Source organism: Aythya fuligula, chromosome 27, assembly GCF_009819795.1.
Source record: "Aythya fuligula isolate bAytFul2 chromosome 27, bAytFul2.pri, whole genome shotgun sequence".
Taxonomy (NCBI): Eukaryota; Metazoa; Chordata; class Aves; order Anseriformes; family Anatidae; genus Aythya; species Aythya fuligula.
In genome coordinates this window covers 680,409-704,128 of record NC_045585.1, presented here as the reverse complement: position 1 = coordinate 704,128, position 23,720 = coordinate 680,409, and the positions used below count along the sequence as shown (strand labels likewise).

At 40.8% G+C, this 23,720-nt stretch overlaps 1 protein-coding gene across 1 annotated transcript in view; it reads left to right on the top strand.

The window, feature by feature from the left end:
* GFPT1 (glutamine--fructose-6-phosphate transaminase 1) overlaps positions 1–23,720 on the top strand; it is a 36,450-nt gene that overhangs the window by 8,054 nt on the left and 4,676 nt on the right. Inside the window, exons 2-18 of the mRNA XM_032203974.1 lie at positions 2,375–2,482; positions 2,891–2,998; positions 4,604–4,729; positions 5,518–5,576; positions 6,758–6,892; positions 7,758–7,819; positions 8,574–8,653; positions 13,303–13,408; positions 14,685–14,848; positions 15,472–15,567; positions 15,872–15,969; positions 17,092–17,212; positions 19,143–19,300; positions 21,093–21,207; positions 21,505–21,632; positions 22,382–22,549; positions 23,282–23,443. Of these exons, the coding sequence (XP_032059865.1) occupies positions 2,375–2,482; positions 2,891–2,998; positions 4,604–4,729; positions 5,518–5,576; positions 6,758–6,892; positions 7,758–7,819; positions 8,574–8,653; positions 13,303–13,408; positions 14,685–14,848; positions 15,472–15,567; positions 15,872–15,969; positions 17,092–17,212; positions 19,143–19,300; positions 21,093–21,207; positions 21,505–21,632; positions 22,382–22,549; positions 23,282–23,443 (1,994 nt within the window). The remainder of the gene's footprint in view (positions 1–2,374; positions 2,483–2,890; positions 2,999–4,603; positions 4,730–5,517; positions 5,577–6,757; positions 6,893–7,757; positions 7,820–8,573; positions 8,654–13,302; positions 13,409–14,684; positions 14,849–15,471; positions 15,568–15,871; positions 15,970–17,091; positions 17,213–19,142; positions 19,301–21,092; positions 21,208–21,504; positions 21,633–22,381; positions 22,550–23,281; positions 23,444–23,720) is intronic.

Here is a 23,720-nt window from a genome sequence, read left to right as displayed (position 1 = left end):
AGGTAGCTTTACTTACGGTAGGTGGTATGGGTGTAAAGGGGTATGTCAGGCATCGCTGGGTCCTGATATGCTTTTTTAAATTTGTCTTGGGGGTCTCTTTGGGACGTTTCAGGCAAATACAGACAGATGGGCTTTTCCAGCCACTGCCTACTAATAAAGCAGTCTGCTTTGTACTCTCCATAAGACCTGGAAGTCACTTACAGGACTTTAGGTGTCCGGGATAGAGCTGAAATGTGCAGTCCCTCAGCCTGGGTGACAGCTCTTTGGAAGCAGTTCACTTGTGAACAGGGAGGTTGCTGTTTGTCTGAAGAATACAGTTTTTAGAGACAGAGTGAACTAAGTATCTCAATTTGGAAAACTTTTTTTTTTTCACAAGGGTGGAGAATGAAGGTTTGTAGGATGAGAGCAGAGGAAGTTTTTGAAATACAGCAGGGGTTCTTAACTGCTGGTTAATAAACCAGCGACATAAATATATAAATATATAATTATTAGTATTATTATATAAATAGCTAAAAACTCAACAGTTTTATTACGAATTATGAGGTTTGTGGAGGAGGGCCTCACTCTGTCTGTGTCATTACTAGAACCAACATTCAAGTTGAACATCAAGAGGTGGCAGCAGCAGGTCAGTGTGCTTTGTTGGGTTGGGCTGCTGGGAGCAATGGGAGAAAATTGCAGTTTTTATAAGCCTGGTCCTAATAGTCTTACAAGTGGTTATTGGAAAAGGCTTTGGCTTTTATGGGAAATGAGAGTAGGAGCAAAAGAAACCAAGTAAAAAGCTTTTTTTATTTTTGTCTTAATCTGAGTAAACAGTTTAAGAAAGAGGAATGGTAGAATGTGCATCTCTTTTCTTTTTTTTTCTAGTAGAAAGGAGGAAAATAAGTGAGATGTGGCACGCTCCTCTTATGGCAACGCTGCAGGGAGATGAAACTTCTCAAGCTGGTTGGGAGAGGCGTTCTCAGAGTGGGTGGGTGGCTGAAGCTCGTGGCAAACCTATCCTGAGACCTGAAGCCAAGCCCTTGTAAAAGGGAGAAGGAACCAGGGAGGATCAGAACTGCAGGCAGCCATGATACAAGTACTCTGCTAAGGCTTAAAAAAGGCCTTCTAAATTTTTCAGTGCTTTGCTATGTGGTGTTTGGCACAACACATCAACCGAATAGCCCATGTTTCTCCTTACAAAATAAATTAAGACATTAGAAAGCTTTGAATTATTTAGTTTAATTCTAAATCATGAAGAGTTTAAGAACACAATTTTTCAAACATTCTTTAAAGTAAAGTATTTGTGTAAGCATAAAGATCCTTGGTTCAGGAGCTATCCTGGGAGTAGTCTTCCATGCAAAAGTCTGGGAGCTATGAGGCAGGCTATGTGGCTGCACTGTCAGGAAGAAGTCAAAGAATTGGGATGCCTTTAAGAAGGGCTTTTTGTGTGGGTGGCTGAGTGGCTGAACTCTGTTCTCCTCAAGAGTGTTTTTATAATGTTTCTCTAATTACAATCCTTGTGTTACCAGTCACGTACGTATGTAGCTGTTTGTGTAAAACCTCCTGTGCTTTTATTCCATGCAGATGTTTTTCTCCCTTAAAATGTTGAACTGGGGAGAATGACAGTTTTCCAGTACAGATACTTCTAGCAACGAGTAAATGTCTTCTCATGCTCTTGCTCCATGATGGCACCAAAGGGAATCTTTCTGAAATAGCGCCATAGTTGGTATTAGAGATCTAGGAATTTGTGTGTCCCCATCACCACAATGTGTTTGTGTGCCAGCTGCTTAAAAATAGAAGCAATGATTTATCTGCCTTTGCAACCCACAGGAAAAAATAGCTCAATTAGTATGAGGGTGTTGGTTTGCATGAATTAAATGAGTTTTTCTTAGTGAGTCTGTGGGAGGAACTTAGTAAGAGAAAGATATTCAAGAAAGAATAACTAGCGAAGATGCTTCTTAAGCATGCAAAGTCCAGTTTTAGTGAACCTTAAATTCTTCATCTGGAGTCATGAGTTTCCTGTCCACTGTGTTGTCTCCTGGCAGCTCATTCTGTCGTCCAGGTCCAGCTCACTTGGGGGAGTCTCTCCCATCGCACCCAGGCTTGTCCTGTGTGTTTTCAGCCTCCTGAGGAGGATGTTACCACCTGATCCAGGAACTAGGTGATCTTTAGGGTCCCTTCCAACCCGAGCCTTTCAGTGGTTTTTGTGGTTAGTTTTGGTCCGAAATGTCAGTGACATCTCCACTGGACCTCAGCTGTGAATCCTGCAGGGATTCTCAATGTGAAAGATCAATCAATGGGATTTTTAATGGGGTGTGTGTACCACATAGATAGCACCTACAGTTCCCTCTGCTGTGACTTTATTGTAAATTATGCTGTTTTTTTCCCCATACAGGCATCTTTGCTTACCTGAACTACCATGTTCCCCGGACAAGACGGGAGATCCTGGAGACCCTTATTAAAGGGCTCCAGCGGCTGGAGTACAGAGGCTACGATTCTGCAGGTAGCTCTCTTCAAGCATCTGTGGCTCTTGGATTTTGGCTAAAAGATTCTTGTGGTACATGAATGTGGTTTATGAATGTTTTCTACCGGCTTCTGCTTTTGAAGCAAGCTGAAACACAAATTGGATGTCTGTGATCATGTGGTTAGAGGTTTGGATTAACTTTCAACATACAGACTTCCATAAATGTTCTTGATGCCCATTATTGAGGATTTGAAAATACCTAAAAGAAGACAAAGCAAAAATTTACTTCTAATATCCTGGGTTTGTTGTCTTTATTTGGAGTGTCAGCTGGGGAGAGGAAGGACATCATAAAGGGAAAAAAAAAAAAAAGCAGTACATGTTTACATAAAATATTGTAACACGCATTCTGCATTTCAGTCTTTCTTCATATTCTGTGGTGATGCTTAGGTGTGGGAATCGATGGCGGAAATGACAAAGACTGGGAAGCTAATGCATGCAAAATCCATCTTATCAAACAGAAGGGGAAAGTGAAGGCTCTGGATGAAGAGGTGCACAGTATGTATTACCTTTTCATTCTTTGCTTGCTCTCCTTCTTTGAAATGTCCTCTCATTTCATGTGCATTTTGAATGTTATCTGTTTTACCCAGAAACACTATGTCCAAATAACTTCTGTATAGAATGCCAGAGATGTAGACACTCATGCATGTGATGGAAAGTGATCCTAGGGATGTTGTCATGATGTTGCAAGAAAAACAAGTAAGCAAGAAACAAAAAAAGCAAGAAAAAGGAATTGCATCCTATTAATGTAAAATAGACCTGAAATATGTTTTAAAAAGACTGAAAAAACAAACCTTCCTTAAACTGGGGAAATGGAAACTACTTGGACATAATTATCAGAGACCTAGAGCTTGGCCAAAAAATCAAAAATATGCTAATAAATTCACTACTCGAATTTTAAATTTCCATATGTATTATTTGTCCCTACTGAAGCTGTCGATCTCTGTAGCCGTGGACTAAGTGAATGGCTACAAGTAAGCACAGATGTATGTGTATAACTGCCAAATTGATGAGAAAGCACAGAATGAGGTGTTGTCTGTTTCTGCCTCCTTATATTCCCTTTGATTTAAATGTTGGTTTTGTTAAATATGTGCAGCTCACAAAGAAACACAAAATTGTTTGGGTAGAGTACAGACAAGCTGTGTGTGGATGGGACAATGCTTTTCTAGGGAGGTGAAATTACTGTAGTTTGCATATAAGAGCTGCTGTTAACCTAAGAGTGTTATAAACTTAAGTTGTGCTGTTATTCGAGTTAACTTGGAGAAATCATATAAAGCAAGCTGTTTGCATAACTTAAAATTAGCAAGGGTTTAAAAAAAAGTTGACCTCATGGCAGAGTGCTGTTTATCCAAAATAAGGTGGGTAGATCTAATCATAGTGTAGAGAAAACCAGGAACAGAAAAAGCTAGACAAGATGATCCATGCATTACAGAAATATAAGGTATGCAAAGTATTTCTGAAGAAATGTGTGTCTGCTCAAGAAAACTGCTGGATATACATAGTTTAAAGTGGTTGTGGAGACATTTTGAGAACAGAAGGACACTTTTTTTCCAAAGAAATACTAATGGTATGCTTTCTAGTGACAAGAGGTAGTGATGAATATTTTAGCCATAGTGGTATGTAGCCATGAAACAAGCTGGTTTAGTCACAGTTTGATGCCAGGGAGATGACAGGATGGCAAGCTGCACCCAAGAGAGGAAAAATCAGGGTGGATTCTTTCTTAAAAGTTTTATTTTGGTTGGGTGAGGAATGCAGGAAGGTTGCTTGTGTGCATTCACATTTGGAATCCTCTTGCAGGGACAGCCAGGGTGCTGTGGGAAGGAAAGGCTCAGGGCAGTGGGGTGAGGGATGTCCTCCCTCCTGCTTGTTTAGGCTTCCTGAGTGGGAATGAAGCTGTGTATTTTAGCTGTAAACATCCTTAAACATAGGTGAATCTGAAATTTTAGTGCTTTGGAGCAGGGGGTTGTTGCTGTGGTAGCTTCATGCACTCAGTGTTCTGTTAGGTTTGTTGATGGTGGGTCCAGGAGGTGGGATGAGATTCTTGTGTTGTCTTTGGGGTAGAGACAGCCCTCCATATTAAACTTCTCCCACTTCTGCCTGCAGAACAACAGTACATGGATCTTGACGTCGAGTTTGATGTACACCTTGGAATTGCGCATACCCGTTGGGCTACCCATGGTGAGCCCAGTCCTGTCAACAGCCACCCACAGCGCTCGGATAAAAACAATGGTAGGAATGTTTGCTAGAGAAAACGTGTGGTCCTGAGCAAGTCTTGGAGTATATGGAAATATGTGTGGCTTTCTGGGACACCTGGTGTGTTGCAGGAAGTGGTGGTTGGACTCAGGACAGGTGGCTTATTGCAAGTTGTGATGCTGAGCCCAATTACCAGGAAGCTGGAGGGGTTTGGCATTGATTTCAGACTATGGGGGATGTTCTCATGGAGTGCTTACAGCCCTGAATCATCTCATGAAGGGCTAGGGTTAGTGTCCCAAAGGTTTGGTGGGTGCACAGCCACAGTGCTGAGAGGAAATGAAACAGAATGAAATTGGATGGTAGGGATCTACCCAGCTGTTCTTTGTGTTTATGTTTTTTTATTTTTTTTATTTCTATTGTATTTATTTATATTTTTCTCATCACCACTGTACAGAAATGTCTTGGTTGGTGTTTTTTGGTGTGGTGCCCTAGCAAGCTGGCAGGGGGAGTATAGCATTCACTTGTTTCTAGCTTGCTGGAAACAGGCAATTGTTTAAGAACTTCCACAAGTTTTACAAGATCTCATCAGTCCTAGTCCCACCCAGGTCATTAATATGTATCTTCTGCTATTACCAATCAAGCAGAATGGGGCAGAGCAAGGAGATCACGCTGGGAAATTAAACTTTTTATTATGCCAAGTGCACTATAAGGTTTTGTGGTCCCTGCTGTCTGTTGGGTATTGCGCTGCTGTGGGCATGGGCTGTCACTGACTGTAAGGCTGAGGATGCTGTGCAGAGCTGAGCAGGGCCTTCTTCTGTCTCCAGAGTTCATTGTCATCCACAACGGCATCATCACCAACTACAAAGACCTGCAGAAATTCCTGGTGAGTAGGACCCCAGCATGGATGGGAGAGAGCCACCCCTGCACACCTCGTCACCTTCCTTGCTGCCCTGTGTTCACACTCTCTGCTCCTTCTCTCCCTCTCACACTCTTGCACTGACAAGCAAAGTCACTCCACCACTGTCCACACTGTCATGCTCCTGCATTAATGCTCTTACACTAGCTCCCTCACTTCCCAACTCCTACTCACTCCCCACCTGTCCATGTGCTCTCACTCCCCAACTTATTCCCAGACTTGTATTCTTGCACTTGTACTCTCTCCCCCACTCATGCTCTCTTCTACTGCCTCCCCTCCTCACACCCTTGCTCCCCCAGTCAATCTACTCAATCCTCCATTCACTTTCTTGCACTCACTTCCTACTTACCTTCCAACTCACATCTTGTGCTCCTCCACTCACTCCTTGCTCGCACTGCCTCCCGAAGTGCACTTGCACACACTCATTCTGCATTCATACTCACTCACTCCTGTTCTCACACTCTTCCACTTGCACTTACTCTCCCACTCATGTTCCCCACAGTCACCCTTGCACTCACACTCACGTGTACACCCACTCACTCTTCCACTTGCACTATTACTCTTCCCCATTTGCACCCGCCATACTCACTCACACTCATACTTGTTCCTCACCTGCACTCCTGTGCCCATTCACATTTACTCTTGCACCTCCACTACATTTTTATCCCCCCACTTGCTTTCTGGCACACGCTTACCCAAATGCTTGTGCTTTCTTTTGCACTTGTAAATAATGTCAGGTGGACTCAGCCTCATGCTGACTCTTGTGCTCTGCCTCTTGCACTCACCCCCCCCCCACCTCATGCCCCCATTTGCACCCCTCCACTCATTCTCCCACCCGTGCTAATAGAGTGGAAGGAAAGGCATGGTGGAAAGAACGCAGAGGAAAAGCAGACAGGAGAACAGGAGGGAAAGGAAAGAGTTATGGGTGGAAGGGGAAAAAAGGAAAGGTGGAAGGGGACAAAAGGGAAGGAGGTAAAAAAAAAAAGCAGGAAAAGCAAGAAAGAAAGGAAGCAAGAAGGCAAGCAGAAAAGGAGGAGGGAATACAGGAACAAAGGAAGGAAAGGAGAAAGTGTGGGAAGGAAAAGGAGGGCTGGAGAGGAAGGCAGGCAGGCAGAAAGCTGGTTACCAAACGTGTGCTGTGGCTGCAGGAGAGCAAGGGCTACGACTTCGAGTCAGAGACAGACACGGAGTGCATCGCCAAGCTGGTGAAGTACATGTATGACAACCGCGACAGCGACGACGTCAGCTTCACCACCCTTGTGGAAAGGGTCATCCAGCAGCTGGTAATGCCCAGGGCAGGGGGCCGGGTGGGGACACAGGGACAGACACATGCATCACTGGGACAAACATGGGGATGTTGTGCAGGGAACTGCTGTTAAGGGCAGTGCTGAACCTGTGTCTGACGTTCCCAGGGACGTTCTGTTGCACATGATAATGGGGTGTTTCATTTCCTACCTTGTATAATTACTAGCAGACATCCATTCATTCTTATTTAACACTAGACATTTATTTTTCAAACGAATATTGAATAAATTTGGGGGTTCAGCAATATCTAGTTCCTTGAATGCTTTGAGCAGGAGCACGTGGAAGGCAGGGGACAGGGTTAAATCAAGTCTGCTTGAGTTCTTCTCTGGAACCTCCATCTGGAAGAGATGCTGACCCCTTGTGGGGACTTCTCTGCACAGCGCATGGCTTCCACGTGTCACTTCTTGCTGATTGTTCAGGAGATGGGTTTTTGCACTGATTTCCCTAGCAGAATCTGCAGTAGCTGTAGACCAAGAACAAATGTGGCTGTCAGGTTGTGGTGGTTCACCCGTGCGCTTGGTGGCACTATACCTTAGCCAATACCCCAGAGTTGGCACTTTTTATCAGGCTTTAGCCCTCTGAGTTAAGGAGACCACTTGTAGGGGCTGCCTTTCAGGTGAGAACTCAGCAAGTGGTCAGCTCCTGCCCTGGGGATCCTGCCCTGGGGATGGGGTACCCTTCTGAAAGAAGCACTTGGAGGTTCTGAAGAGGTCTGTGAAGCCTTCTGCTCAGTATCTCTTACTTGTTCACAGAAACATGGGTGTACCTTATGTGTTGGGATTTCTGAAATGATGACCTGGTCTCAAAAGACAGGATAAGCAGTTTGCATTTCTCTCATTCCAGGAAGGTGCTTTTGCCCTTGTGTTTAAAAGTGTTCATTATCCTGGTCAAGCAGTTGGTACCAGGTAAGTATTTGTACAGAAAAGCACGTATTTGGTGTACCCTCTAGGTAGCTTTTTTTTTTTTTAACCCTTTTTTCTTTTTTCTTTTTTTTTTCTTTTTTCCTTTTCCCTTTTTTCTACCATTTTTGTATTTTTACCAATCTGGAAGATAGTAGAGGTTGTTCTTGTTATACTGTATACTCTAGGGTGAGGTTGGCTGTTGTTCATTTCCTTTCTCTTCTTCCCCATTTATTATAACAATTAAAAAAGTAGAATAGTTCAGTCAAAAAGGTGCACCCTGTATTTTAAAGATTTCTTAGTGACAACCTGCATCATAACTGGTCTGGAACAGGTCAGCTCTGAGCTTAGGAGGAGACAGTGTTTTCTGTAGATTCTTATTGCAAGAGCTGAGAAAGAAGATGCCTTCATCTTTTCCTTTGTGTTTGCAATAGTGACAGCATGTGGACAAGTACCCTATATGACTTGCAGCTGGGCCTGCCTGGTGTTCAGGTTTTCTACTCTACTTTTAAACATGAGGATCAGTCAGGTTGATTTAACCATATATGTTAACCTAGCAACTGATTTTGAATTTACATGCCAATAGCTGTTTGTAGATGCATAGAGTGAGCAACAGTCCAGGTATTCCTGAATCAGGTGTCATGGGATTTCAGTTACTCTTGCAGAGTTCATGCTGAATTTGGGATGTTCATTTGTTGTTCAGTTCAGGGAGATGAATCTTTGGGTGCTGAGGCTTGTAACCTGATGTCTTCTCTTGCAGGAGAGGGAGCCCCCTGCTAATAGGAGTGCGCAGTGAGCACAAGCTCTCCACTGACCACATCCCTATTTTGTACAGGACGGGTAAGCGTGAGCCCTGCCAGCCCAATCACTCCCACACCAGTGGGGTTAATTGCAAACATGGGGTTTCACAAACAGCTGCATGCTTTGGAGTATATGTTATGTTTATACTTACTGTTGTAAATTAAACCATTACAAAAAGGAGGTGGTTTTTGTTTTTGTTTTTCATGTTTTTAACCATATGCTTTACCACCATGTACCTTAAATCTAGTTTGTTGAGGGATATGCAACCTACTGTTTTTGCTCCCTGATGTCTGCCTATTTAAGACCAGAACTCACCTCTAGTTTTAGAATCAAAGCTTTAATGTCTGGTGGTTGCAAGGAAAAAGTACCTTAGAACAGTATTGTTAAACTTAAATACTTAAATTCATAATAGGTGCGTGGCATGCAGTCATTCAGGGAATTGTTTGCTTTTATGAACAAAAATGTGTCCTTTGCAAGCACTATCACAAATTAAAATTTATTGTCCTCTTTTCAATTTTAAAAAGTATAATGCTTTTACCTTATGCATGGTGATCTGTGTTTTCTGTCCATTTCTCTCACGCATTTGTCTCATGACACGTAGTTGCACTGTGAATGTGAAAAGTGGTTAAGAATTATCCTGTAATTTACCATTTTTGAAGGAGTCTGAACCTATTCATTTACTGGGCAGTGGAGTAGTTATATGAACACTGCAATGATCAAAGGGACTTAGTGTGGCAGTATGTTTGACTGCTTCTTGGTGTTGCTAACATTGCCTTGCTACAATGTAATGTGAAGAACCAGTCCCAGTAAACTGTGTCTGTGTTTACTCTTGGGTGATGCCAGATAATTAACAGTGATTCTCTATGTATGTATGTAACACTTTTTTTCCCACTGATGATCTGATTTTTTTTTTCCCAATTGCACTTTCAGCTGTACAGTCTATGGATCATTCTTTTGATGGAATATCCATAAAAACGGAGGAAGGTGCCTACCAGAAAAAATCAATAATAGTTGAAATTTCAGACAAATCCTCCAGTTCATTAGGAAAGGAATCAAAAATGAAACAAATTGCATTGTCTTTTTAATATGTGGTTATTGCTTTCCATATAGTATACTGAAACAAAGGGGTTAGCTAGAATTCCTTCTTGATCCAGAACACCATGAGCAACACACAGAAGATCCACTAATCCTATTTCAAGTACTGTGACATAATGCTCCACACACAAAATTGATGATTTAGTGCAGGTTGTGGTCTGTGCTCTATGCAGCTTTGATTACAGAAGGAAATAGTAAGATACTTTTTTTTTTTTTTTTTTTTTTGAGAAGAAGAGAAAGGGGGTGGGGGTCAGTAGAGTGAAACCGTGTTAGGAAAAACATTATTTAGGAGATCACCAGTAATCTTACTGCTAGCATTTCTGGAATTCCTTTTGGAGTTCAGGTTGTCAAAGTGCTGAGACTGCAATTAACTTCCCTTTGCTCTGTTAGCATAACTGTATTTGAACAGCTTGAAATACATGGGGGACTTACTAGGCAAACCATTTTTAATCTCACATTAAGTACTTACTTCATAGAATCATTAAGGTTGGAAGAGACCTCCAAGATCGTCTGGTCTAACCATCACCCTACAACTAATGTCACCCACTAAACCATGTCCCTAAGCACCATGTCCAACCATTCCTTGAACGCCCCCAGGGACCGTGACTCCACCACTTCTCTGGGCAACCCGTTCCAATGCCTGACTGCTCTTTCTGGGAAGAAATGTCTCCTCGTTTCCAACCTGAACCTTCCCTGCTACTACTTAAGGCCGTTCCCTCTAGCCCTAGTTCTCTGCAAGAAGAGTCTGACCCCCAGCTCCCCACAGCTTCCTTTCAAGTAGTTGTTAGAGAGCAATAAGGTCTCCCCTGAGCCCCCTCTTCTGCAAACTAAACCCCCCAGTGCCCTCAGCCGCTCCTCACAGGACTTGTGTTCCGGACCCTTCACCAGCTTTGTAGTCCTTCTGTGGACATGCTCCAGGGCCTCGACGTCCTTGCAGTGAGGGGCTCAAAACTGAACCCAGCACTCGAGGTGTGGCCTCACCAGATCAGAGTACAGGGGGACAATCACCTCCCTGGTCCTGCTGGCTACACTATTCCTGATGCCATTGGCCTTCTTGGCCACCTGGGCACACTGCTGGCTCATATTCAGGTGAGCATCGACTGACACCCCCAGTTCCTTTTCCTGTACACAGCTTCCAGCCACTCTGCCCCAAGCCTGTAGTGCTGCTTGGGGTGGTTGTGGCCACAGTGCAGGACCTGGCACTTAGCCATGCTGAACCTCATCCCATTGGCCTCATCCCATCAATCCAACCTGTCCAGGTCTCTCTGCAGGGCCTTCTTGCCCTGTGGCAGGTTGACACTTCCCTCCGCTTTGGTGTCATTTAAGGACTTAGTTCATCAGATCACATATGAAGGTTAACTTTTATCTGAAACTGTAGAAAGCTTTTATAGAAGAGGAAAAGAGCTGTTTCTTAGCTCTTGTAAATAAATGCAATTCCAGCACCACCAGACTTAACTTGTTTCATCACTTAGTGGATGAAATGTGTGCTTTTGCTGGAGCAGAAACAAACTTCAGTTTGATGAAAGGTGAGCTGTGTTCTGTTTGAGGAGCTAGTTTACCTGAATAAAAACATGAAGTGATGTTTTGTTTCTTTTTACCAAGCATTTTTCTCTAAGTCAGTTTGAAGCATTTAGAGTAAAATTCTGGTCAGGATAGTTCCCAGGGGCTTTGAGAACAATTATATAATGTCATCTTCTGAAAATACTCTTAAGGAAATCTAAACTTCAGTGCTGCTGAAGTAAGCATAGAAAAATCTACTAAGCAGCAGTTGCATTAATCTGCAGTAGTACCTTTGCAGAACTGCAATATACCTAAAATTGTCATAAAGTATGATATTAAAATACACAGAAAACATGTCTTCCCCCAATTTTTACTGTACCTGTGTTAATTCATCATGACATCTCTATTCTTTGATATAGAAGGAAAAAGATTACTTCTGTGTTGCTTCTAATTTCTAGTAAATGGGAGTAGGTGCTGTGCAGCAGCAATCCAAGTTGCTCATAGATAAATGGATTATCTATGGACAAACCTGCAGATAACATAAGTCGTAATTGGTTGATAACACTAACTTTTCAATTGCTCCTTCATAAGAAACACACAGAACATGTGTGTGAACACAATAAGAACACCTTGTACTTACAGCTCCGTGTAGAATCTACCATACAGGAAAGCAATGCAACATAGTAAAGTCAATGTGCAGAAATGTATTTTGAGAAACAAAATTTGCATGTTTTGATCAAGTATGGGTGCTTCTGTTGGAGAATGGCAACTAACACTTTTGCTCTGTCCTTTCTAATTGTTTTCTTCATTGGCTGACTTGATAACTATAGTGGAGGGCCTTAAATTTTTGGTTAAATGGTACCTTCTTATTAAATACCAACATGAAAGCAGTATTTTTTTTTTCTTTACGTTTTCAATTACAACACTACAACTCTCAACATCATGAGTTCTGCTTACATCACCGAATCAGAGCTGTATCCAGTGTGAAGAACTTCCATTAGGACTTAGGAAATAAACAAACAACAGAGTAAATTAAATTATTGAATTGCTGTTGTTCCTTATCAATTATTGCATTTTGCTAGGTAAGCTGCTTAATCCCCTCCCACACTCAGAGAGTGGCAACTGGTTTTGTTTGAGGTCAGTGCTGAGCTTTGGTCCTCATCTGCATTCCTGATGTGCTTCAGTGCTGAGAAATACTCTCTGCAGCAGAAGTGGAGTTAGAGCATTGCAGTGTGTCAGGAGGTGCAAGAGTGAAGGATTCTTGGTGAAGTACCAAACTTTTATAAAGACTTTTATAAAGACTTGGTGCAGGATTTTCAGAAGTTGATTCTCAAGTCGTGTGTCCTTCAGTCCACTTAGATACTTCCCTAATAGCAGTGTAAGACTCTCAGCAGGTTACCAGCTGTACAAGTTTTGGATCCTAATGAGAAGCTTGTAATTGATTATCTCAGTAGCGATGTCAGGTACTTAATCATGAATTTTGTGATCTGTGTCTGAACACATTAGCTCAGCCAGACAAAAACAGGTTTAGGTTACTTCTGCTGGCACTTAGTGGAATAGTGTGGTTGTACAGGTGGCAGCTCTGAAAGAATTTTATCCAGTGATGTCACTGGCAAAGAAAGAGAAATCCTGCTTGACTTCTTAAAGCTTCATGAAAGTTAGTGAAACAGGAGCACAGGAGAGATTTTAAAATGATAATTGGGGAGATGAAACTACGAAAACATTGGTAAATATGACTGCTCATAAAGTAGCATGAATGCTCTTTTCCTAGTGGAGTCATGCATAAACTTTGTTTTGAACTGTTACTGATAATTTCCTCTAAACCTAAAACTCTGCACACATTACACTTGCAAGTTTAATTCAAACGCAGATAAAAAAAAACATGCAAGAAAACTGAGAAAGGGCACGATAATATGACTGCTCGTATGCTGCCCATTCCTTTTTGATGCTGTTAAATTTACTGTGACCGCTCACAGTGATGAAAATAGTGCTTCATGTTGGTACCATGCCTTGGGACCTTTTGTTGAACCTGACACTGCAGTTGCATTCCAGTTTTGTTGGTATGTGCAGTACCTAATTCTCTTGTCTTTTAGGTAAAGACAAGAAGGGAAGTTGTAACCTGTCTCGTGTTGACAGCACCACCTGCCTCTTTCCTGTTGAGGAGAAAGCTGTGGAGTACTACTTTGCTTCTGATGCTAGGTAATGTTCTTCAGCATCTTTTAGTGTATATAAAAATTTGGTCTGTAAAGGTGAAGCCATTAACAAGAAACGGGGAGGCAGTTTCTTTCTAAATAATAGTAAATAATATATAAATTATGTGGCTGTTAGCATTGTTTACAAACAATTAGTTACCATTTGCAGCTCTAAAAGAGACAGAGGAGTAGAGGTTAATGTTAAAGAAGTAAACTCACTTTGAGTTGTTTGTTAACACTTTTTAATGTTATTAATCCTTCTTCAAGCCTAGTTAGCATGGGACAGATCTTACCTGCTAATAGGATTCCGGAGGTGAGTGATAAGAAAGCTGTGAGAGTACAGACCTGAAGTAACAGAACAGGTGCAACTTACTAAGAGGATTGCATTGCTTCTCCAGGAATGTCTGCACATGTGCAATTCCTTTAGCATCAAGGGTGTCTCATTTTAGTGGAGGTAGGAAGGACTAACTTGACAAAAGTTAGTCCTTCTAGAACAGGTAGTTTTCTGTTTAGGGAAATAAGTACTCTTTCCAGAAATGTAACAATGCTGCACGGTTCGAATTCTAGAGCTCATTTTATCAGCGTTTTGGAGAGATTTGGGATACCCCAATGTCTTCTGATTTCAGAGAGCTTTTCCATGACTTGGCCAAGGTCAGAACAAAAGCTACTAAATAGTGAGCTGATGCATTTCAGTACAGCTTGCCTTGTTGAAGTAAGAAAGCACGGACTAAAATCCTGTCAAAGATATTAAGCCTCACAGGTAATTCCAGTATTGACACTTCTCAAGTAACCTGAAGGCAGGGAAAGTATTCAATAGTACCTAATTCTTGGAGCATGTCTAAGTAGATGTTCAAGTATTTTAACAGGTGTCCACAGTTCTACACATGGGGAACACGACATGCAGGGAGGGATGATTGCTTATTGCTGGAAAAGAGAAAGAATCCCTTTACCTGTAGTTGAATATTCTGTGTATTAAGCCTTCTTCCTGACTTCTGTTCTCTAGCTCCTAATGGTTAGATCACGCGACTACACCTGCTGCTTTGACTGAGGAATTCATAGTTTCTTCTTAAAGCAGGCACTGAAATTCATAATTAGATAGGTGGAAGAAATCCAGTTGTATTGGTAGTGTGGAAATGTTCTTTACGGTGTTCCTTTCATTTTAAAAGAAATTTCATTGAAATGAGTAACTTTTGAAATATGTATGTTGGATTGTAAGTAGGGCTGTAGCCTTTGTCTTTACATGACAAGTAATGTCTTACGGCAAATGATGTATGCTTTTATAGTGCTGTCATTGAGCATACCAACAGAGTGATTTTCCTTGAAGATGATGATGTAGCAGCTGTGGTTGATGGCCGTCTTTCCATCCACCGGATCAAACGTACAGCGGGCGATCACCCTGGGCGTGCTGTCCAAACCCTGCAGATGGAACTTCAGCAAATTATGAAGGGTAAAATATTCTGAATGTCACCAATGTAGATGCACAGTCATCTCTAGAGTCACATAATAATTAAAGTTGAAAAGGACCTCTGGAGATCATCTGGTCCAGTCTCTGAACTAAAAGCAGTGTCCATAGGTCACCGTGTTCAGGAGTTTGTTTAGACAAGTTTGGAGTATGTTGAAGAATGGAAATGCCACAGCCTTTCTGAGTACCTGTTCCAGTGCTTAGCCACCCTCATGGCAAAAGAAATTGTCCTTACATCTAATAAGACTTTCCCTTGAGCTAACACTGTAATGGGAATTGTGGAGCTGAGGATTTCACCTTCTGCTTGGAGGCATCTGTTTTTTTTTTTCTGAGATTGGACCTTAGGAGGCTTGCCATTCTGGATCTGACCAATAGTTGACACATTCTGGTATCTTGAATCTAGTTCTAAGGCATCAGATCAGCTCAAAATGAGTAGAAAATGAAATGTCCGCTTAAATGAACCTTTCTTTTAGATACACATACAGGAATAAAAGCTAATCTCTGACTGGTAACTGGCCTGTCATTGTCTCTGATCCAAACTTTTCCCCATAAACATAGGGAAAATTTATATTACTGTGTGGTAAACTATTCTTTTTATTATTTTATAGGTAACTTCAGCTCATTCATGCAAAAGGAAATTTTTGAACAGCCAGAATCTGTTGTTAATACAATGAGAGGAAGGGTCAACTTTGACGACTACACTGGTAATTGAGATGCATCCGTGTTTGTTTTTTACAGAGCAGTACCCAGTAGATTCACAGAGGAGGAAGTAGGTGATGACATGGGAGATTAAAATGTGCCAGTGTAAGACAACGTGCATGTCTTATTACAGGGAGTGCTTCCCTAATCACATAATCTGGTGGCAAAGTTATTCTTTGTGATGAGTTTGTTTGTTTGTTTTTTGCAAAGTGGTTGACTGAGATCATAACAATGCATATTAACACCGGTAATCTTGAGAAGTTCTGCTACCTAGCCACCCTAATTTTTCTCTCTGAATCTTGTTTACAGTGAACCTCGGTGGGTTGAAGGATCATATTAAGGAGATTCAGAGGTGTCGTCGTTTAATCCTTATTGCTTGCGGGACAAGTTACCATGCTGGAGTTGCAGTAAGTGGTCAGTCTTGATCTGTTTGCAAACTGTAGCTGGAGTTGAACAGCAGGCACGATACTGTGTCTGGCAAGCATGATAAAGGTGGAATAGTAATGTTGAGTGAGAAAAAATCATTCTGATTAGTGAAGATCCTTTTGAATCTGTATACAACAGATTTTCAAATTGCTAGTGACAATAATAGGAACTAAAAACTTGAGTGATTGAGTACTTATGAAAATATTGCCTTTGATTTTATTGCTATGGAATGCTTTTTTAAAAAAAAAAAAACAACTTGTTTTGTTGTAAAAGATGACTGGCAAGGGAAGGGATAATGCAACACCAGAATGCAAATGCTGCAGCAAGGTAGGAGTTGCCGTGAGCCAGACGTGATTTTCTTCTTTGTTCTTTGTGCAGACAGCTAGGGCACATGCTTAGAGACCTCTCTGTGCTTGCCCAGTACTCTGAAGAGGTTTTGCTTTATACCTTACAGAAGTGCTGGCTGTGTGTATCGGCAACATGTGATTTTTGTTTCTCTGACATGTTACGTAATCACTGGATAAATCATGATGGCTTTAGATGAAGCTTTTTTATATTGTAGATTGGCAGCCCATAATGTTGCAATTTAAAGTACTCCACAACTTCACAGAGGAATCCTTTATTCGGATATCCTCAGAAAATCTGCGGAGCACAGCTATGTTAACTGATTTACAAGAACCAAAAAATATTTTTTTGTTCATCTTGGGTAGCTGTATAAGATAATGGTAATAGTAATCAATTGACTAGCCAAAACAAGTTTCTGGCTTGGCCTGGATACTGGTGGTAGCTTCTGAATTCTTCAGCAATACAAGTCATAGTCTGATAGAATGACACCCTGTATTATGTGAGATTTTTTAAGAACAATTGAAAGGAGCTGGCCTCACAGGCTTTTTGTTGGGCCAAAATCAGGATAGCTTTTCACAGGGTTAGTTGAATGTGAGTTGAGCATGAGTATACTGAGTAATTAAAATATAATCCAGTGCTATTTTTTTTTACATGTATTTTGATAATATTTTCCTGTGGGGGGGCTAGAAGACTTTACATTCCAAACAGCTTTCTTTAAATACAATCTAATATGTAACTTTGACATCTCCTTTTACCAGACCCGTCAGGTTCTGGAAGAACTGACTGAATTACCCGTTATGGTTGAACTAGCCAGTGATTTCTTGGATAGAAACACGCCTGTCTTCAGAGATGATGTTTGCTTTTTCATCAGCCAGTCAGGTATGATCTCACTTTACAACCCACTCACTCACATCTTTCCTGTAAATGTTAGCTTAGGAGGGAAAAGGCAGCAGGGCCAATTCTTGTGCCTGCCTGTAGGATTGCACACGATACATGCAAATGAACAAATTGGCACAGACATGCTAGAAATCAGTTAAAAACAAGGTGGTTCACCTCCCGTCTATCTGCATGTGGGTGGGTGTTTGACTTTGTTTAGGTGAGTCTTACATATGGTAACAGTGGTTTTGTTTCCTTTATCTGCGATGAAATATTTCATCAGTCAACATATTTAAAAAAAAAATAATCCTTTGAGGTCTGGGTAAAGACAAGTCAATAGCTTCTTTTGAATAGTTTCAGTTCTTTTGTTAAAGTAGTACCAGATACTAAGCAACATGGTGCATCAGATCCATAAAAGACATGAAGCTACTACAGAAGAGTATCTGAAAAAATAGGACAACCTTGGAATGGAGTAAGAGAGAAAACACACAAACACTTAGAAAAGAAAAAAAAAGTGATATGTCCTGTCCAAAATATTTTCAAGGACAATTGCAATAGGTCTTTTTCATTTTAGTTGCATTTACTGTTCTAGATTGTCACACCTGATCTTCAGATTTGTTATTAAAAATAGTTTGTATGTTAAAATACTCTTCCTAACAAGACAGTATGTTTTTCCTCCTCAGTGTCAGGTAATTTAGAGCCCCTCTTTGTAGGGGGCTCGTGTAAATGATGCAGTTTTCTCTGGGTTTTAGGACACGTGTTACTTCTTGCCCTTATAAGTTGTACTGTCTCAGATCTAGCAGTGAACACAACTGAGGGCACACTAGGGGATGCATCTTTTTCCCTGAAGTGTTGGATGTGGCAAGCAAACAAGGATTTTCCTGGAACCTAAGCTTAGTCATCAGGCAGTACAAAACTGAAGTAAACATTGAGCTCAAATAACCTGAGTTCTCCCCACCCATAAATCTGTTTTTGTAGCCCTAGATTTCCACCCTATATGACTTGTAGTAAGTAATGTAGTGTGCAGACAGTGTTTATATGTATTCATGTACTGAAGTAGAATTGTACCTAACCTTGGTGGTATTTTTGTTTTGTTCTTGTTTTCTGTTGTCACCTTATGTGTGCAGGAGTACATCAAAAAAGGTGTTATGCTTTAGAATAAAGGTAAACTGGTAACGCTGTGTAGAATGTACAGTAGCTTCTATTTCTAGGCCCATGTCTGGAGCTCAGCTCACAAGCAGCAGTTCTGGGGATAATCAGTGTGAGGTTTCTTTTTTCTCCATCTGTTGACTTCATTTTTAAACCAACTATTTCTAATTTGTTATATCTTGAATTTTTGAAACAACATGTTAACTGAAGTCTGATCTAAGCTAGCCTCTGTTGGTGTTGTGCAAACAATTCTGGACAGGAGTGATCAGTTTTTGGCATGACTTCTTTGAGAAGAGATTTTGCAAGATAGCAGGTTGTTGGTGAGCACTATCAGCCAAGCAGTTGTATGGTTTTGATAACGGTAACATGGGAAGACTCTAATGGCTAGGTGTAAATTAATGCTTTTTCATCTGCTGTACATTTCAGCTAGGTTATGTATGGATATTCTTAATACATGGGTTCTACCCCCCACAACACCCCAAGGTGAATATTTAGTAACTGGGAAGGGGAAGAAGTTGTTTTTGCTAAATGAGATACACTTGGACTTAAGTTGTTCTTTTAACCATGGCAACATAAGTACTGTCTTCAGGTTCGGTGTTTTCTAGATTTAACTGTTCTTTTTAGGGATAAAATGCAGTGTGCGTGGTCTGACATAATTGCTAACTCTTTTGACTTGCAGACAAACGCAAATTTATGAGATTATATTTAGAAAAGCACTGCTGTTTTACATCTTCAGTGTCAGCAGTAACCAATAATGCAGCATTGTAAATATCTGTATTTTCAGGTGAGACAGCAGATACTTTGATGGGTCTTCGGTATTGCAAAGAGAGAGGAGCCTTAACCGTAGGAATAACTAATACAGTTGGCAGCTCTATATCACGTGAGACGGATTGTGGAGTCCATATCAATGCAGGACCAGAGATTGGGGTTGCGAGTACCAAGGTAAATAACAAGTTAATAGATCTTACTGAATCACCTGTGAGGGGGCTGGCTATCATATGGGTCCTCTGAATGTTCTTCGTTCCCTTTTTAACAGTTGCAATTGCTGATTATATTTCTGAAGAGGCAAAAATTCTCTCCTCTGTCATTATTTGTCCTGAGGTGCAGACTCAGTTTAAATGAAAGTCTAAATATGGAAAAAGAAATTGTAAGACAGGGTTTTGGAAATGTAGGCAATACACAACTACCCTTAATCACACTGCTTTTACTAAAGAAAGTGTGATATTAAAAGTAACTAAACAGAAAATGGGGAAATGGTCTTTTAAAGAAAAACAGTATTTATGTCCATCTAAGAGTTATTCTATGTTTGATGCATCTGGCTGCGTGTGATACAGTATAAAATAACTTGCTTTGCTGCATTTCATTTTGATGAAGTGCTTCTGCATGGTGAAATCTGCTTTGATTTAGTTATATTTAGAGGCGAGATGATGTCAATGTGTTACATAAATTTAGCCAAAAACCACATTTGAGTTTAATAGTTCACTGGGGAATTTGATCATGGAAAATTCATGAGTATCCTGTAAGAAACAGTTGAAGGAGTTGTTTGTCCCTGATTGTTTTCATATAGCTAACATTACAGTTAGGAGATAATTGAATTTGGCATTTTCTCTCTGGTGATGTGGGGAGTTACCAAAGCTGTGCATATATGAAATACAAACTTGAAGAGATTCTCCCCGTAAGGGGAGAATGTACATTCAGATTCATTTTGAGAACATATTACAAACGATCCAAGTATTGTTAACATATCTGTTCAGTGCTATTTGCTAACGTAACCTTCAACTATGTACTAACCAAAACAAAGTAGATCACATTGTGTATCAAACTCCGCTAGTAAGCATAACTGAAGCTTTTCTAGATTCCTTCTGAGCTATTTAAGTCTTCACTGATACTGATCACTGTGGATGTTTGTTTTATTATTGTTTAGAAAGGGACAGAACTACTACAAACCTTAATCTGAATTCTAAGCAACTTCAGTCCAAGGCTTGCTGCACCACAGACCATTTCATAACATTTGTCTTTTAAGGACTTCGGAGGCTAGACTTGATAATAGATGTTGGATACTGTGCCTTAAATGTTTATGCAGATAGAATTTCCTTGAGCGCTAGTTTCACTTTGCTGTGCAGATAACTGTTCCTGGAGTCAGTGATACCAGTCACTATAGTCTTGTAGAGAAATATATAGTCTATGCAAGTTGAAGAGTTCAAAATCTGTTCTTAACAAGCTGGGGGAAAGAAGGTTTGAAATCACTCTACCTTTTCAATAGTCTTTGCATTCCATGTGCATTTTCATGTGGTCCAAAAAAAGCTAGAGTCAGTTGTCCTGTCACAGTGACCAGATGTAGTAGTGATGTTCCACTGTACATCTTCAGTTGTTGGGTGTTCTAGTCTTCAGTGTTTTCATCATTTGCTCACTCAAATAGAGAAAGAAGGACACAGTTACAGTCAGAAAATAAGATTTAATAATTGCCAGGAACCCAGAAATATTCCACTTTGCTTTTTGTATTTTAATCTCTGGGAGCTTGAGAAGATTGTGCCATTGCAAGCCTCCATTTGAGCAAACGCCATGTGAATTTCATGTTGGTCTTCCCTGCTTAATTGGAAGGAAAGGTACTATTTAAAAACATGCTAAGACTGAAGTCAGCAGCTAGTTGAAGAATGTTGTAGCAGGTGACAACCATTTGCTTACTGTCTTAATGACTTTTTTTTTTCTCCCTCTTCCCCTATTCCCTTATTAGGCCTATACCAGCCAGTTTGTCTCTTTGGTGATGTTTGCTCTAATGATGTGTGACGACAGAATTTCTGTGCAAGAAAGACGCAAGGAAATCATGCGTGGTCTAAAAGGACTGCCAGGTAGGGAACTGTTGCATTTATTGTGGCTTGCCAAATGAAATTCAGTAGCATAGATGAACGTGACAATGCACAAACTTTGCTTTTGAAAGACTGAGGGGATGAGATTTGTGCAATGTGACTATTAGTTATAACTCTTTGCAACTGTATTCCCTCTGATGCTTTCAGACCACTACATGGGATTTTTAAAGTACTGGGTACAATCTCTCGGCAAGTCATTGCTATCTTTGTATATGAAGTATGAGCAGTTTGAGAAGCAGAGGGATATAAATGTGCACAACTTTAATTCTTCTCTTCTAGACTTGATTAAAGAAGTGCTGAGTATGGATGACGAGATCCAGAAGCTAGCCACAGAGCTGTACCATCAGAAGTCTGTTCTCATCATGGGACGTGGCTACCATTATGCCACATGTCTTGAGGGAGCTTTGGTAAGAGATTTCTTTATTTAAAACTCGTTCAAATGCACTTAGCTATGGACTCACATTAGATACCCGACTACTAGTTGATTCAGATGCAGCTAACAGCTGTGGCCTGTTGGCTGACATACTGGGTGAAATAGCTAGAACTCACCATACCACTGCTCTTATTTCCATATAAAGATACCCAACTCACATAACAGCTACTCGTCACCATGGGCTGAAAGGGTGTAGTTTCAGCATTCACACTGGGAGTGGTTTAGGTCCATATTGAATTACTGTGACAGACTGGGCACCTTAGGAGACTTAGTTCTTTGGAATGTTGGGGTGGCATTTCCAGGAATGCTCAGCATCCAAAACTGAGCATGTACTTTCTAGAACCTGTGAGTTGTAGTTTCTACCTTTGAGGAGATTGTTGTTGGTATTAGTGCTGTCGCCTATGGACATGTAAATGTCGTCTTCGTATTGGCCTGCCCAGTTCAAGACTATGATTATATATGTGTTGACTGATGGCAAATCATAAGGCCTGTGGTGGGTTTGGTGTAAGTGTGATGGCCTATAAGCAGCTCAGTCCAGGTACGCTACTTTGATTTAGGTTTTCAGGCTGGCTTGTCCACGTAATGGATCTGATGAGAACTAGAACACACTTTTACAAACTTCAATTAAGTAGAAAGTGGAAGAAACCACAGAGCTGATTATATAATAATAAAAATAAACAAAGTTTGCCTAAAGCTTTATGAATATTCTTTTTCCCCATCTAGAAAATTAAAGAAATTACTTACATGCACTCTGAGGGGATATTGGCAGGTGAGCTGAAGCATGGCCCTCTTGCGTTGGTGGACAAACTCATGCCTGTTATCATGATCATCATGAGAGACCATACATATGCTAAGTGCCAGAATGCTCTCCAGCAGGTCATTGCACGACAAGTAAGTACCTGTAAAACTTCACGGTGCATCAGAAATGTTGGTTTTAATATAGAAGCAGTTTTGCAGGTACCAAACTATTTGCTTTAGCGTCACTGCCTAAACTATGAATTCAGTAGATAGTCCTCTGGGGCTTTTCACAGCCCAAGAAGCCCCTATCTTTTTTCAAAAAAAAAAAAAAAAAAAAAAAAAAAGGAGGGAGACTGCTGTCTTTAACCTTCAGAAAAAGGTCTTTGCACGGCAATGGAAGCTGGAAGCTAAAAACTTCGTGTCAGCATGGGTTAGGTTCAAAGCACTGTTAGATGCGTAGTATTACAGGTACTGAAGGAGGAAAGTTTTCAGTTTCAACACTATTTCACTAGCTTAGAAAACAATTGCTAGCAACCCTTATTTATTGTTGAAGGGGGAGGTTGTTTTTTCAGCGTCTGGGATTTCCTCAGTTCTGTCAGATCTCAGAAAAGGTAACACTTCAGAGTGTTCAGGCTTGCAATTGCAGAATGCAGTGATGTTTTTTTATTTTTGTTTTCAATAAGAAAAGTGCATCGGCATAAGGCAACAGATGCAGGAGCCTAGTGTGGTTTGTTTGCCCTTTAAAATATGCTACTGGAATGCCCATGTGATGCTCAGCTGCTTTCCTTTAAATTAAGTAAAAATTTCTTGCTACCAGTGATACGAACAGAAGTTAAAAAAGAACCTTCCTGACATGTTTTTCTTCAACGTTTCCCTTTTTTGCAGGGGCGACCTGTCATCATTTGTGATAAGGAAGACATTGAGACAATTAAGAACAATAAGAGAACAATCAAAGTTCCACATTCAGTGGACTGTCTGCAGGGGATCCTGAGTGTCATCCCCCTTCAGCTTCTGGCTTTCCACCTTGCAGTTCTCAGAGGATATGATGTAAGTACAGTTTTCCCTTCCTAGCCTCCTGCACTTGTGTTTGCTATTTACAGGTCTGAAAAAGATGTGTTGGGTGAAGTTTGAAGTCTGTGGGGGTTGTCTGTGTGATTGCTTGAGCTACTTGAACTGCCAGGTTAAATGTTAGACCTGATAATTGCAGAAGCTTTTTGTGAACAAAACGTGAAGGCAGTCTACTACACTTGGCTGAGCCTCATTCAGTTTGAGTTGGACGTGTCTGTTTTCTGGTACAAGCGTACTGTTGCTGGAGAGCTGGTAG